This window comes from Salmo trutta, chromosome 21 (genome assembly GCF_901001165.1).
Source record: "Salmo trutta chromosome 21, fSalTru1.1, whole genome shotgun sequence".
In the NCBI taxonomy this organism is placed as follows: Eukaryota; Metazoa; Chordata; class Actinopteri; order Salmoniformes; family Salmonidae; genus Salmo; species Salmo trutta.
In genome coordinates this window covers 14165141-14181798 of record NC_042977.1, presented here as the reverse complement: position 1 = coordinate 14181798, position 16658 = coordinate 14165141, and the positions used below count along the sequence as shown (strand labels likewise).

The 16658-nt window shown below is 42.8% G+C and overlaps 2 protein-coding genes across 2 annotated transcripts; one reads left to right on the top strand and one right to left on the bottom strand.

Annotated features, from left to right (window-relative positions):
• Window positions 1-13: 13 nt before the first annotated feature.
• LOC115156750 (pyroglutamyl-peptidase 1) lies at window positions 14-4775 on the bottom strand. The gene is made up of 5 exons (XM_029704402.1): window positions 4599-4775; window positions 3572-3624; window positions 3027-3143; window positions 2512-2744; window positions 14-969 (listed from the first exon to the last, which is right to left on the bottom strand). The coding sequence occupies exons 1-5, from the start codon at window positions 4627-4629 to the stop codon at window positions 765-767; spliced, it is 639 nt and encodes a 212-aa protein (XP_029560262.1). The 5' UTR covers window positions 4630-4775; the 3' UTR covers window positions 14-764.
• Window positions 4776-14737: 9962 nt separating this feature from the next.
• On the top strand, window positions 14738-16583 carry LOC115156747 (transcription factor jun-D). Its single transcript, XM_029704394.1, has one exon. It carries the CDS (start codon window positions 15065-15067, stop codon window positions 15968-15970), a length of 906 nt encoding a protein of 301 aa, XP_029560254.1. The 5' UTR covers window positions 14738-15064; the 3' UTR covers window positions 15971-16583.
• Window positions 16584-16658: the final 75 nt, after the last annotated feature.

Below are 16658 nucleotides of genomic sequence, written 5' to 3'. Positions count from 1 at the left end.
ACAGAAAAGGCTAACTCTGACAGTGATTTAATCACAGCATTAGACCTGTTCCATATTCTGAAGTAGAGAATACAGATACCGAACACAAGATAAAAAATGTCATATCATTATTCATCACATTATAAATATTGATTGTATAAGCAATAAATTACCTGAGATATTAACACATAATTGAGGTACATTTATCAAAGAAAACACTGTTTCCTCCTTATATTGTACACTATAGTAATATACAGATATTGTACAATTTCACAACAAATATTAAATGACACGACAAAGGGGGAGCTGGAGCTGATCCAATAAACGGCACACTACATTAATCATTATGTCAAAGCGAGAGTGATTGGTGAGGTGAATAAGGAACTAAAAGGGGACCTATTTAAAATAGTGAGAAGCAGCCAATAGTATAGCTGTCAGGAGGACGTGGCTTAAAAGCACACGTCCGTGCACACTGGATATACAAAGATGTTTCTCTCATCTACAGCACCGTTCATTGGACCATTACTCTGTTTGTGAAATGCAGTCAAATATCTATACCCAGAGCCATAGATATACTATCCATGGATAGAGCCATGGCTCTGTCTATGTTTATTCACATACTCTTCCTTTCTCTAGTTTCTACAACAGGGGAGTGCCGATGCCCCTCTCTTTAGCTAACGCTCCCCAGACTACCACGGGTAGATGCTGATGATGTTTAAGTGCTTGATCTGTCCATTGAGGACAGCAGCAGTGAGTTGAGGACAAAGGTCACCGGAAGTCTTTCTTTAGTGAGCGTGCTGATGGCTGCAGTGGTGGTGGTCATCATCCTCGGCTTGACCCACAAGCTCCAGCATCTCCCCCACTATGGCCTGCAAGGCTCTGCCTAGGTCCTGGGCATTGTAAGGCTTCCCCAGAGGAGGAACGTGCACAAACGCTGACCTGCCCTTCCCCAGGTACAGTGACGTGTAGTAGGTGTAGTCACATAGGTATCTGACAGGGACAAAGGTTGAGTTAGGGTAAGAGAGACAAAAAGAGGCATTAGCTTTTATCAGAATCAATGGATTTGCCATTCAGGTGAATGGGATTTCTGAAGCGGAAACTAAAATTAGAAATTCAGATTATAAAGGCATACACCACCCAAACTATGACATAACACTATCTTATCAATACCTTAAAAGTATACTACAATTACAGATTTGGATGTTCATAGATAGAATACATATGTAATTTGAGTAAACTATCCCTTTAATGGAGTTTCATTGAAAAAAAGTAAGGGATCATAAATAGTGCTGTATTTTTTTATTTCACCTTTATTTAACCAGGTAGGCCAGTTGAGAACAAGTTCTCATTTACAACTGTGACCTGGCCAAGAAAAAGCAAAGCAGTGCGACAAAAACAACACAGAGTTTCACATAAATAAACGTACAGTCAATAACACAAAAGGAAAAAATATATAAAAATCTATGTACAGTGTCTGCAAATGTAGAAGAGTAGGAAGGTAGGCAATAAATAGGCCCTAGAGGCGAAAATAATTACAATTTAGCATTAACACTGGAGTGATAGATGTGCAGATGATGATGTGCAAGTAGAGACACTGGGGTGCAAAAGGGTAAGTAAAAATATGGGGATGAGGTAGTCGGGTGTGCTATTTACAGATTGGCTGTGTACAGGTACAGTGATCAGTAAGCTGCTCAGACAGCTAATACTTAAAGTTAGAGAGGGAGATATAAGACTCCAGCTTCAGAGATTTTTGCAATTCGTTCCAGTCATTTGCAGCAGAGAACTGGAAGGAAAGGTGGCCAAAGGAAGTGTTGGCTTTGGGGATCACCAGTGCAATATACCTGCTGGAGCGCGTGCTACGGGTGGGTGTTACTATGGTGACCAGTGAGCTGAGATAAGAAAGGGCCTTTACCTAGCAAAGACTTATAGATGACCTGGAACCAGTGGGTTTGGCGACGGATATGTAGTGAGGGCCAGCCAACGAAAGCTTACAGGTCGCAGTGGTGGGTAGTATATAGGGCTTTGGTGACAAAACGGATGGCACTGTGATAGACTACATCCAGTTTGCTGAGTAAAGTGTTGGGGGCTATTTTGTAAATTACATCGCCGAAGTCAAGGCTCGGTAGGATAGTCAGTTTTACGAGGGTATGTTTGGCAGCATGAGTGAAGGATGCTTTGTTGCGAAATTGGAAGCCGATTCAAGATTTCATTTTGGATTGGAGATGCTTAATGTGAGTCTGGAAGGAGAGTTTACAGTCTAAACAGACACCTAGGTATTTGTAGTTGTCCACATATTCTAGGTCAGAACCGTCCAGAGTAGTTATGCTAGTCGGGTGGGAGGGTACGGGCAGCAATCAGTTGAAGAGCATGCACTTGGTTTTACGAGCACGTAAAAGCAGTTGGAGGCCACGGAAGGAGTGTTGTATGGCGTTGAAGCTTGTTTGGAGATATGTTAGCACAGTGTCCAAAGAAGGCCCAGATGTATACAGTATGATTAGTTGATTGAAAGTAGGAGTCGAGCACATCACTCACCGGCCTGCGTCCTTTGATACTGACACTGCCACACCCAGCCTTGAGGAGTTGACCCTCTTGCATACCAGGTCCATGTCTATGACTGAATTGATGCATTCAGGGCCCCCCTCCATACAGCACTGAGAGTCCGGACAGAAGCTGCAGTTGTCCACCCGCTTGTAGCCGTGGTTGTGGCCACATTTCTCCAGGGTGACCGTGGTGGCTATGCCAGAGACTCCGACATGGACCACCAACTGTTGACCAGCGGAGAAGAGGATGTGTGGGGTGGGGGTTGTTAGCGGAAATTTAAAGAGATTATTGTATTCACTGTAACATGAGCTACTGAGTAATATCAATAAAGACAATAAATGATGTCATTATGTTTACATCATACAGTAGAAATAAATAGCCTACAGTATGTCATACAGTAAGTGTGCAGACTGTGCACCTAGACACGACGTCAGGGCTTTTATACCATAAATAACTTTAAAGTGAGGAACAACACTTGGACTCTTGCTGTGATTTCTTTTGGCTACCTGTGGCTGGTGCTGTTTCCATAGATATGGAAGCAGACTTTGAACTGCCTGGTACTCCACTGGCACCTCACAGACGTGCAGATCCACATTCTGAGCCAAGCCTAACCTCTCCAGTTCCTGTACACAGAGGAAACAGGAAGGGTGCGAGAAACCACAAACCCAATTTTATTTGCTAAAGCTTTATTATACCTCGAGTTATTTATTGTGCATCATTGTTTTAAAACCTGTTGATTTTATTCCTGTGTAGTGTGTCATAACACTAATAACTGTAGTAACAACATTCACACATTGTTAAATAGGTATTAGTGCTATTCTTTATTCCACTTGTGTAATAAAGAAAAACGCTAAACTCCATTACTAAATTACATTTCATGTTATACAATTGTGTTACTAAATAATAACAGTGTTACTGTGTAATTACTAAATGACATTTCATGTGGTACAATTTTGCTACTAAATAATAGCAGTGTTACTACTCATGTACAAGTGTAATCAATGTAAGTTGTTACCAATAAGCACCATGCAGAACACTCAAACTCACATACCTGTACTGCCACCCAGCTAGCATTGATGGTGTGATCTCCAAAAGGTTCAAACCCTAAAAAAAATATAGATGATATTGATAGCCTTTTAAAGTCATCGCATAGCAACACCAGTATACCCCAATGCTGGCCGGAAACACTGTTTTTATAGCTGGCTGCTTTATCACTCTAGGCCTATGTAAATAAGAGTGACAAGACTCTTCATTCATAGTCTAAAGGTTAGATCAAGTTAAATATTATCCATTACAACAGCTGGCACGTACAGTCAATTGTCAAACAATATATGCCAATCAGTGCATGGGTTTTATAGATGAGATGACACTATAGGCTGCTATAATTTTCATTTTAGTTGTATAGGAGAAGAGCACACCAAACACCAGACTTCTTGTCAATACGAATGTAGCCTGCATAATTCACTGGAGTATCACAACAAAACAATGTATCCATGAATGACCGAATGGCTACATTGCCGCCTCTGTCTTGATATGCTTGTCATTGGTTGCTTTGCTCTTCTGCTTCGTCACAAATCATAGATTTCAACCTGACAGATAGCCGATTACATGGAGTTGAGCGAGAACTAGTGTGGGCGGACCGGAGCTTCGAAGTCACATAAGACGACGTTTTTTTATTTTAAAAACGACTGATATCAGCACCCAAAGAATAGCCCGCAATTAGACACGACATTGTTGTGTGTAATTGCGGGCTATTCTTCAGGTGCTTGAAATCATTTTAAATGTGGCGTCGGAGCTCCAGTCAGGCCACACTAGTCGACGCTCAACTCCATTGTAAATCGCAGAGTTGAGTTTCGTCGGCTACCAGACAGACATTTCCTGAATGGAAGATGGTAATATTGTACAGTAGTTTAAAAATAATTTCGTTTTCAAGGTGTAGAAACACAACACTATAGGCTAAAGTCATTCAAACCTAAAAATGTTATTCTTATGGCTCAAATAGTGCAGGCAACTAATTTCAATCAACAGTTTAGTGAAAACTGACAGCAAACTATCAGTAATTGACATAAATTAATTACCTGTCACTATTACCGTGCTTTTAGTCGCCATAATTTGTGAGTTATTGTAAATTCTACAAAGATGTCATCAATTATTTCTGAACGCCGTTGAGTTGAGAATTCCGCCTCGTTTCTCTTTCGCTATCTATTGACTCGTTATTTTGCAGGAGCTCAAGCGTTCTCGTTCTTTCTTCGACGCTTTGACAACACTATATACCTCAACATCCAGCCGTCTATCGCCATCTACTGTAATGGCATGCATGCAGGGCAGGCTCCCTCGACCAATAGGGGGCCACCAACCCAATAGATAAATACAATTTTAAAAAATATGAGTAATTTTAGGAACGCAATTTACTATTGAGAGTAACAATAGTATAATACATCAGGTTGCGCATCATTTGGCACTTTCTCTCTTGTTTTGTCAGTCACATACAAATTACCTCAATTACCTCGACTAACCTGTTTTTTTTATTTCACCTTTATTTAACCAGGTAGGCTAGTTGAGAACAAGTTCTCATTTACAACTACGACCTGGCCAAGATAAAGCAAAGCAGTGCGACACAAACAACACAGAGTTACCCATGGAATAAACAAAAGTACAGTCAAAAAACAATAGAAAAGTCTATATACAGTGTGTGCAAATGAAGTAAGATTAGGGAGGTAAGGCAATAAACAGGCCATAGTCATGAAATAATTACAATTTAGCAATTAAACACCAGAGTGATAGATGAGCAGAAGATGAATGTGCAAGTAGGGATACTGGGGTGCAAAGGAGAAGAAAAAAAACTATACAGGGATGAGGCAGTTGGGTGGGCTATTTACAGATGGGCTATGTACAGGTGCAATGACCTGTAAGCTGCTCTAACAGCTGATGCTTAAAGTTAGTGAGGGAGATATGAGTCTCCAGCTTCAGTGATTTTTGCAATTCGTTCCAGTCATTGGTAGAAATGGAAGGAAAGGCGGCCAAAGGAAGTGTTGGCTTTGGGGATAACCAGTACGATATACCTGCTGGAGCGCGTGCCACAGGTGGGTGCTGCTATGGTGACCAGTGAGCTGAGATAAGTAAGGGGCTTTACCTACCGATCGCTGCCCGCACCTGCCTGCCTGTCCAGCATCACTACTCTGGACGGTTCTGACCTAGAATATGTGGACAACTACAAATACCTAGGTGTCTGGTTAAACTGTAAACTCTCCTTCCAGACCCACATTAAGCATCTCCAATCCAAAATGAAATCTAGAATCGGCTTCCTATTTCGCAACAAAGCATCCTTCACTCATGTTGCCAAACATACCCTCGTAAAACTGACTATCCTACGGATCCTCAACTTCGGCGATGTAATTTACAAAATAGCCTCCAACACTCTACTCAGCAAATTGGATGCAATCTATCACAGTATTATCCGTTTTGTCACCAAAGCCCCATATACTACCCACTACTGCGACCTGTATGCTCTCAGTTTTACGAGGGTATGTTTGGCAGCATGAGTGAAGGATGCTTTGTTGCGAAATAGGAAGCCGATTCTAGATTTAATTTTGGATTGGAGATGCTTGTACCCCGCACATTGACTTGGTGCCGGTACCCCCTGTAAATAGCCTCATTATTGTTCTTTGATTGTGTTACCTATTTTCTTTTACTTTAGATTATTTAGTAAATCATTTCTTATCTTATTTTTCTTAAAACTGCATCGTTGGTTAAGGGCTTGTAAGTAAGCATTTCACGGTAATGTCTACACTTGTTGTATTCGGCACAAGTGACAAATACAATTTGATTTGACATGGATAATTAAGTGACTGTCATTGTAGGTAATGTGTAAAGTGACTATGCATAGATAATAAACAGCGAGTAGCAGCAGAGTAAAAAAAAGGGGCGGATAATGCAAATAGTCAGAGTGGCCATTTGACTGTTCAACAGTCTTATGGCTTGGGGGGTAGAATCTTTTAAGGAGCCTTTTGAAGATCAGTGTGGCAGGTGTGTTGTTGCCTACCCTTACCACCTTGGGGCAGCCAATTGGAAATCCAGGATCCAGATGCAGGGGGAGGTGTTTAGTCCCAGGGTCCTTAGTTTAGTAATGAGCTTTGAGGACACTATGGTGTTGAATGCTGAGCTGTAATCAATGAACCGAATTCTCACGTAGGGGTTCCTTTTGTCCAGGTGGGAAAGGGCAGTGTGAAGTGCAATAAAGATTGCATCATTTGTGGATCTGTTGGGGCGGTATGCGAATTGGAGTGGGTCTGGAGTTTCTGGGATGGTGTTGATGTGAGCCATGACCAGCCTTTCAAAGCACTTCATGGCTACAGACGTGAGTGTTACGGGTCAGTAGTCATTTATGCAGGTTACCTTGGCATTCTTGGGCACAGGGACTATGGTGGTCTGTATGTAGATCAGGGACAGGTTGAAAATGTCAGTGAAGACACTTGCCAGTTGGTCAGCGTATACTCTGAGTACACGTCCTGGTCATCTGTCTTGTCCTGCGGCCTTGTGGATGTTGATCTATTTAAAAGGTCTTACTCACATCGGCTACGGATAGTGTGATTACACAGTCGTCCGCAACAGCTGGTGCTCTTATGCATGCTTCAGTGTTGCTTGCCTCGAAGCGCGCATGGAAGTAATTTAGCTAGTCTGATAGGCTTGTGTCACTGGGTAGCTCGAGGCTGGGCTTCCCTTTGTCAGCTAACAATATTGAGATTTGTAGTTAGTCTAGTCAGCTATCTAAACTTGTAGTAATCATGGCCGATTACTGATTGGGCACACAGGGCAGGGGGGCCCCATTCATTTTGTTAGTCATTCTCACTCAGATATCATATTAACATGGCATAAGTCATGGCAAAATGTGTAGAATTGCAGGAAATTAGCTTTAAAACTGAAGAAAAAAAAACTCTGTTCCATGGCAAAATGTAGAATTGCATGAAATTTGTTATGAAATTGCAACATTTTCTCTGTGCCCAATTATCTTTCAAACTTGTTTTGCTGCAAGGTGGGGGGGTACCCAACCAAATCTTGCTCAGGGCCCTCAAAATGCTAGAGCTGACCCTGCATGCATCCTCCCATAGTTCATTCTCCTGAGTTTATTGGCTTGAACAATTTGCTTAGCCTATTGTTGAAATGACACATGCATTGATCAATTTATAAAGGCCGTCTAATGCCACAAGATAGCAAATGTATATTAATAAATGTTTGTATTCATAAGGCATTTCAAGTCTTTTCAGAATCAGATGTATTTTCCTCATGCATTTATAATCTCTTCATTTGGTAACATAGGCAGTTTGCATATAATAAATAAAATGTAAATAATAAAAATGTATAATAAATAAAATGTAAATAATAAAATTAGGACAGGTTCGGCAGAATAGAGCAATGCCAGCTGTAGAGGCCTTTAAATTCATAGGACCTGATAGGGTATGCATTTAGCCATTTATAAACTTCATTACAAAAAGGTAAATATTGTTACATCTCACTTCAGCCATCTTCTCAGCATTATCACATATGTGTAAAGCAAAATATGAATCCATGAATTGAATTTGATAATAAAAGGCACTCCCATGTTGATATCTGTTCACCATAATAACATGGTTTGTGTTCAGTCCACACCCGTTTCGGGACATGACTCATACATTCTAGCCTGATTTTAAATGCCATGCTGATTAAATGCCATGCTGATTCTTTATGAATAAAGAAAAAAGGCAGTTGTTTCTGTCAAAATAGGAAACTTTTGGTTGGTGTGCATAATCTATTCCAAGAAAGAGACATCAAAGGGAGATGATTTCACTAAAAGGAACATATTTTAATTGATGACATCCTAACCATATGTATTTTTAATGTATAATATTCTGAAGAATGCTGGAAGATGTAAATCTGGAGATTGTGTGTGTGTGTGTGTGTTTATAGGTGAGAGACAATCTCACACACACACACACACACACACACACTGCCCGATCCTCCATTCACCATCCACGCATCATCCTGTACTGCAGTCTTCAACAACCTCGATCCCCTCCCCCCATTCATTCACCTGCTCTTGCGTCACAGCCTATGTCAATGTTGCCATGGAAACAAATGATGCCCTTGCTATTCTGTGGTGCTGGTGCAGCCAGTCTATGGACGTCATTACTTTTACTGGGGGAATTTGTCTATTTTGACTGCCTACCACCCCGCTGTGCTATTCATAGGAACAGCAGACAGCCATCACCCTTTACAGTCTTATAGGCCTAGAGCTTGAAACCATTTGTCATCACTCCTTATTTCTCACTCGGGCTTTCTGGTCTGAGGTGGCACATCTCTCATGCTTAACCAGTCTAATATTGTGTTTCCGGGCAGATAAAATATCCTTTGCAATAACCAACAGAAGAGCTATAAGCTAACCATTCAAATTTTTTTGGTTGAGTTCTTAGTCAAACATTGGCTGTTATTTTCTAAGAAAAAACATGGTTTCCTTTTCCCTCTGCAGTATTTCCTTCCTCTTTTCTGTTAAAACCTATAGGTAATTGCATCCTCAATAAAACACCCCTTAATCTATTTGGCCAAGCTGTGCCATCTCTCTTAGAAATGTGCTGGATTGAAAGACACAGTATTAAACAATTTTTGAGATCAAATGTTTCCACTCAGTGTTTGACTGCACACCTATTACTGAGCCCATGTTAATGAATTCTTACAGGGCAGGGTGCCTTGTAAGAACGTGCCGACGAGTAGGTAAACCACCACTTCCCTCCGTATTATTGGCCAATGTGCAATCATTAGAAAACAAACTGGACGATCTAGGATTAAGACTATCATACCAACGGGACATTAGAAACTGTAATATCTTATGTTTCACCGAGACTTGGCTGAACGACGACACGAATAATATAGAGCTGGCTGGCTTCTCCGTGCATTGGCAGGACAGAGAAGCTACGTCTGGTAAGACGAGGGGTGGGGGTGTGTGTCTATTTGCCAATAACTGCTGGTGCGCAATGTCTAATATTAAAAGAAGTTTCAAGGTATTGATCGCCTGAGGTAGAGTACCTTATGGTATTACTGTAGACCACACTATCTACCAAGAGAGCTGTAATCTATATTATTCGAAGCCATCTATTTACCACCACAAACTGATGCTGGCACTAAGACTGCACTCAACGAGCTGTATACGGCCATAAGCAGCACTCCTAGTGGCCGGGGACTTCAATGCAGGCAAACTTAAAATCTGTTTTACCTCATTTCTAACCAACATGTGCAACCAGAGGGGGGGATAAAAAAAATAAAATGTAATAAAAAAATAAAATAATCTAGACCACCTTTACGCCACACACAGAGATGCAAACAAAGCTCTCCCTCGCCCTTCATTTGGCAAATCTGACCATAATTCTATCCTCCTGAAACCTGCTTACAAGCAAAAACTAAAAGCAAGTAGTACCACTCAATACGGAAGTGGTCAGATGACACGAATGCTACACTACAGGACTGTTTTGCTAGCACATATGTTCCGGGATTCATCCAATGGCATTGAGGAGTATACCACCTCAGTTGCCGGCTTCATCAATAAGTGCATCGACGACATCGTCCCAACAGTGACTGTATGTACATATCCCAACCAAAAGCTATGGGTTACAGGCAACATCCGCACCGAGCTAAAGGCTAGAGCTGCCGCTTTCAAGGATCGGGACCCTAATCCGGACACTTATAAGAAATCCAGCTATGCCCACAGACGAACCATCAAACAGGCAAAGCAACAATACAGGACTAAGATTGAATCCTACTACACCGGCTCTGACGCCCATCAGTTGTGGCAGGGCTTGAAAAATATTACGGTCTACAAAGGGAAACACAGCCGCGAGCTGCCCAGTGACGCGAGCCTACCAGACGAGATAAATGCCTTTTATGCTCGCGTCGAGGCAAGCAATACTGAAGCATGCATGAGAGCACCAGCTGTTTTGGACGACTGCATGATCAAGCTCTCCGTAGCCGATGTGAGCAAGACTTTTAAACAGGTCAACAATCACATAGCCGCGGGGCCAGACGGATTACCAGGATGTGGTAAAAGCATGCACTGACCAACTGGCAAGTGTCTTCACTGACATTTTCAACCTCTCCCTGACCGAGTTTAATACCGACATGTTTCAAACAGACCACCATTGTCCCTGTGCCCAAGAAAGCGAAGGTAACCGGAGCACCAAGTCTAAGAGCAAAAGGCTCTTTAACAGCTTCTACCCCCAAGTCATAAGACTGCTGAACAATTAATCAAATGGCCACCCGGACCATTTACATTGAACTGCATTGTTGGTTAAAGGCTTGTAAGTAAGCATTTCACAGTTGTATTCAGCGCATGTGACAACTACAATTTGATACAATGTCTCTAGAGATGTATCCTCTTTTTTCTTTGTCATCATATAGATACTGTATATATAGATCACTTGTAATGAAGAATAGACTGAGTGACACAATGACAAACACACACTCAAGCAGGCACACAGCCCAGTTCAGTTTGTTGAAGTGTCAGTCTATTCTTCATTGAAAGTGTGTGTCTCATACTGGGCACATACGTAATTTCATCATCTAGTTTTGATTAACATTTGGTTGAGTTGTAAACTAATTTGAATTCAGCATGAAATCAACAAAAAATATCACCATTTCATTGGATTTAGCAAAAACAATTGGGTGAAAAAAATGTGATATTCCCTTACGTTGATTACATTTTTGACGATGTGGAAACTACTTGAGTCGACCAGTGTTTGCCCAGTGGGGTGTGTGTGTGTATATTTGGTAAATAAAAGTGTTTAAGTGCGTTTATTCACATACAGCTGTCAAATGATAGAATGGCGCTGAAGGAGATGGCTGCCGTTTTACGATCCCATAACCAAATTGTGCTATTGTGTATGTTTTTCACGTTATATGTAACTTATTTTGTATATAATGTTTCTGCCACCGTGTCTTATGACTGAAAAGAGCTTTACTTCAGATGCCCGACAAGGCCCTCATCCCCGTCATTCGCAGGAGAAAGCGACCGAGGTATCAGGGACGAAGGTCCGGGTGCCTTGTAAGGATCCGACGCCGAGAGGGTAATCTACCTTTACCATCGGTCCTATTAGCCAACGTACAATGATTCAATAATAAAATAGACGAACTACAATCACGTATATCCTACCAATGGGACATTAAAAACTGTAATATCTTATGTTTCACTGAGTCGTGGTTGAACAACGACATGAATAACATACAGCTGACGGGTTTAAAGCTTTTTTGGCAGGATAGAACAGCGGCCTCTGGTTAGACAAGGGGTGGCGGTCTATGTATATTTGTAAACAACAGCTGGTGCACGAAATCTAAGGAAGTTTCAAGGTTTTGCTCACCTGAGGTAGAGTATCTCATGATAAGCTGTAGACCATTCTATTTACCAGGAGAGTTTTCATGTGTATTTTTCGTAGGCAGCGCTCCTTTTGGCCGGGGAGTTTAATGCAGGGAAACTCAAATCCGTTTTACCTCATTTCTACCAGCATGTTAAATGTGCAATCAGAGGGTACAAAACTTTAGGCCACCTTTACTCCACACACAGAGACGCACGCGTACAAAGCTCTCCCTCGCCCTCCATTTGGCAAATCTGACCATCCTTTTATCCTCCTGATTCCTGCTTACAAACAAAAACTAAAGCAGGAAGCACCAGCGACTCAGTCATTAAGAAAGTGGTCAGATGAAGCAGATGCTAAGCTACAGGACTGTTTTGCTAGCACAAACTGGAATATGTTCTGGGATTCTTCCGATGGAATTGAGGAGGAATCAGTCACTGGCTTCATCAATAAGTGCATCGATGACGTCCCCCCCCCCCCCCCCCCCAGTGACCATACGTACATACCCCAACCAGAAGCCATGGATTATAGGCAACATCCGCACTGAACTAAAGCGTAGAGCTGCCGCTTTCAAGGATGCCCTCCAACAAACCATCAAACAGGCAAAGCATCAATTCAGGACAAAGATTGAATTGTACTACAGCGGCTCCGACGCTCGTCGGACGTGGCAGGGCTTGAAAACTATTACGGACTACAAAGGGAAGCACAACCTCGAGCTACCCAGTGACACAAGCCTACCAGACGAGCTAAATTACTTCTATGCTCGCTTCGAGGCAAGTAACACTGAAGCATGCATGAGAGCATCAGCTGTTCCAGACGACTGTGTGATCACGCTCTCTGTAGCCGACGTAAGTAAGACCTTTAAACAGGTCAACATACACAAGGCTGCAGGTCCAGACAGATTACCAGGACATGTACTCCGAGCATGTGCTGACCAACTGGCAAGCGTCTTCACTGACATTTTCAACATGTCCTTGTCGGTCTATAATACCAACATGTTTCAAGCAGACCACCATAGTCCCTGTGCCCAAAAACACTAAGGTAACCTGCCTAAATGACTACCGACCCGTAGCACTCACGTCCGTAGCCATGAAGTGCTTTGAAAGGCTGGTCATGGCTCAAATCAACACCATTATCCCAGAAACCCCAGAGCCACTCTAATTTGCATATCGCCCCAACAGATCCACAGATGAGGCAATCTCTATTGCACTCAACACTGCCCTTTCCCACCTGGAAAAAAGAAACACCTATTTGAGAATGCTATTCATTGACCACAGCTCAGCGTTCAACACCATAGTGCCCTCAAAGCTCATCACTAAGCTAAGGACCCTGGGACTAAACATCTCCCTCTGCAACTGGATCCTGGACTTCCTGATGGGCCGCCCCCAGGTGGTGAGGGTAGGTATCAACACATCCGCCACGCTGATCCTCAACACGGGGGCACCTCAGGGGTGCGTGCTCAGTCCCCTCCTGTACTCCCTGTTCACTCATGCCTGCATGGCCAGGCACAACTCCAACACCATCACGTTTGCCGATGACACAATAGTGGTAGGCCAGATCACCAACAACGATGAGACAGCCTATAGGGAGGTCAGAGACCTGGCCGTGTGATGCCAGGACAACAATCTCTCCTTCTGTACTGGGTACGGCCCAGTACATCACTGGGGCCAAGCTTCCTGCCATCCAGGATCTCTATACCAGGCGGTGTCAGCGGAAGGCCCTAGAAATTGTCAAAGACTCCAGCCACCTTAGTCATAGACTGTCATAGTCATAGTCTAGGTCCAAAAGGCTTCTTAACAGCTTCTACACCCCAAAGTCATATGACTCCTGAACAGCTAATCAAAGGGCTACCCAAACCCCTCTTTTACACTGTTGCTCTCCATTTATTATCTTATGCATAGTCACTTTAACTCAACCTACATGCACATATTACCTCAATTACCTTGACTTTGTACCCCCTGTATACAGCCTTGCTATTGTTATTTTACTGCTGCTCGTTAATTATTTGTAACTTTTTTGTAGGTATTTTTCTTAAAACTTCATTGTAAGGTCTACACCGGTTGTATTCATCGCAATGGGCGCGTTCGAGTGGATCACTTGTCATGGTCACCACCTTTCAGTGTGTTGCATTTTTGGGGATAAAAAGTGGCCGGCTTGCAAAAAAAATTATGTGATTAAAGCTCATGAAGTTGACTGTAGTCGACTGCTAGTTTCTACAGTTGCTCTTCACCAACTTCATCCTGCAACAATCGTCTGCATTGTTGGAGGCTCATTTGTCAACCAATCATTTGGGTGTTTTTGTTTGACCCACGCGAACGTGACCAAAGACGTGACAAACAGGAACCAACTTTACTGTAATTCAAATGATTGTGAGGCTTTCTCAACAATTGGTTTACAATGCACACACATATTTCCAGCGTGTGAGTGTGTGATATGGTGGTTGTTGGAGACATGTTTATTTCGACATTATAAACAATGGCAACACTGCCATGTCGCACTAAGCCTAGATTTTGGAAAACCACATCAGTGTCCGACTTTCGGCTGTCACAGATGCACCTCCCCCAACTTCACTCGTCGACTTCCATCTACAGTCGGTTGCTTTCGCTTAACCACTCAAAACGACCCCATTGTCTAAATTCAAGTTGAGTGAGCTGAATAAACCTTATTTGCGCCTTCCTAGTTTCCAATAATGCCCCGCCCAGTCTCTTTTGGCGACCCCGAGTATTCTATTTTATGACATCAAACCATAATGCACCGCACTGTTTGCAGTTTACCTAAAGTCTCCATGGTAATAATGACTGGTTCAGCCCATTATTTAAATCAGACCGGAAGCATACGTCATTTTGGGCCAATCTTAGCGTGCTGAAGTGACATAATGGAATTTTTAGCGTTAGGAAGCAAGCAGAGGGTTGGGTGTGTGCATAGCAGTCGTTCCATTGGGAAAAAGCGCTAGAAGCGGGCGAGAAGAGCAGGAAAAGCTAAGCCACTACTATTGTTTTAGCCTCAGGCATAAAAGGTAGGCTAAAGGGGGACAGTCGATTACCTCGATCAGAGTTTGAAGAGAGGAAAAATACAGGAAACTAACCTGAACTGTGTTTTATTGCCTGAGTTTAACTGTTGAATCGTCGTAGTTTATGCGTAAAGCTCAACAGACCCTCATGTGAAGGGTTATAATGGAAATAACCCTCTACCCTGGTAGTGTGCTGAATACTCGAGGGATCTCAAGCCTCTATTCCTACAACAGCATGATGAAAAAAGACATGAGTCTAAACCTGGACGACCAAAGCTCCAATCTGAAACCGAATCTCCGGGACGCAGACGGAATTCTGACCTCTTCGGACTTGGGACTCTTGAAATTGGCCACCCCGGACCTAGAACGATTGATTATCCAATCGAATGGAATGGTTACAACGACCCCAACCTCTCAGTTCCTCTACCCGAAGTCAGCCAGCGACGAACAAGAATTCGCGGAAGGCTTCGTGAAGGCGCTTGAGGATCTTCACAAGCAGAACCAGCTGAGCGAGGGGACGTGCGTACCACCGGACAGACTGGACCTAATCGGCTCCAACGCAGCCCCGGTCGGCTTGCCGTCAGATCTGCCAGTGTACACGACTTTGAACGGCTATGGAAATAGCCCACTGGGCACCTCAGTGAATTATTCCACGGATACCATTCCATTCCCACCGCCACCTTCTAATCTGATGAGCGCCCATCAACAGGCGGCTGCGGCAGCGCTGTCACGACTCCAGGCGTTCAAGGACGAGCCGCAGACGGTCCCCGACATGCAGTGTTTTGGAGACAGCCCGCCGTTGTCTCCTATTGACATGGACAACCAGGAGCGCATCAAAGCAGAGAGGAAAAAGCTGCGTAACAGAATAGCGGCGTCCAAGTGTCGCAAAAGAAAGCTGGAGAGAATATCGCGTCTTGAAGACAAGGTCAAAAACCTTAAGACACAGAACACTGAACTGGCCTCCACAGCCAGTGTGCTCAGAGAGCAAGTGGCCCAGTTGAAACAAAAGGTTATGAACCATGTCAGTAATGGATGTCAGCTTATGCCAAAGCAAGTGCAAGTTTACTAGAGGATTGTTTAGGCCTTTGAGGCGCCCAACATCATGGGGTTAGTTATCCTCTGAAGATATTGACTAACTGAAACACAGTAGGCTATTTGCCTTTTCTCATATAATAGAATACAAATTCAGACCTGAAAAACCATTAGAACTGGAACACTATGGGTCTCTTAAAAATGTTGGCTATAAGCCCGTTTTGTAGCAAACGGACAATTTCTGCTGCCCTCTTCGGGGCAACATGCATATCAGCTCTCCAATAGACAAATTCAATACATAGCCTACAAGGGTAGCATTATCTGCATGTAAACTGGACAATCTCAATGAGTGCAACTAAACACCAGGATGTCATTGAGTGCCTGTCATCCACTGTGTAATATGCCTTACTTGTTTACAAGCACTTATTTACCAATGACAAATGTATATTTTATTTACCAAAACGTCTTATTTTGCAATTATGAATTGTGCATGTCTTGTAAGCTCGTGTACAGTAATTCTGTTCATTCTGTTGTGCAGTTCTATGTGTTGTCACCATGAATGTAGCCTTCATTGTTGTTGGCCCCATGTAGCCATTTTTAATGGGATTTTATCTCTCAAAGATGTTTATTAAATTCACTGAATTATTTAATCTGTCAAGTCTTATTGTGGGCTGACTGCCCTATCACACACTGTGCCAGCAATTATTAGGGCCTCTCCCAGAGAC

Excerpts from the sequence above, each read along its gene's own strand:
- LOC115156750 (XM_029704402.1), bottom strand. The coding sequence starts at position 4,629 with ATGGCGACTAAAAGCACGGTAATAGTGACAG. Across the intron at positions 3,625-4,598 it reads AAGCACGGTAATAGTGACAG|GGTTTGAACCTTTTGGAGAT; the intron begins GTAATTAATTTA and ends TATTTTTTTTAG. Across the intron at positions 2,745-3,026 it reads GGAAACAGCACCAGCCACAG|TTGGTGGTCCATGTCGGAGT; the intron begins GTAGCCAAAAGA and ends GCTGGTCAACAG.
- LOC115156747 (XM_029704394.1), top strand. The coding sequence starts at position 15,065 with ATGGAAATAACCCTCTACCCTGGTAGTGTGCTGAATACTCGAGGGATC.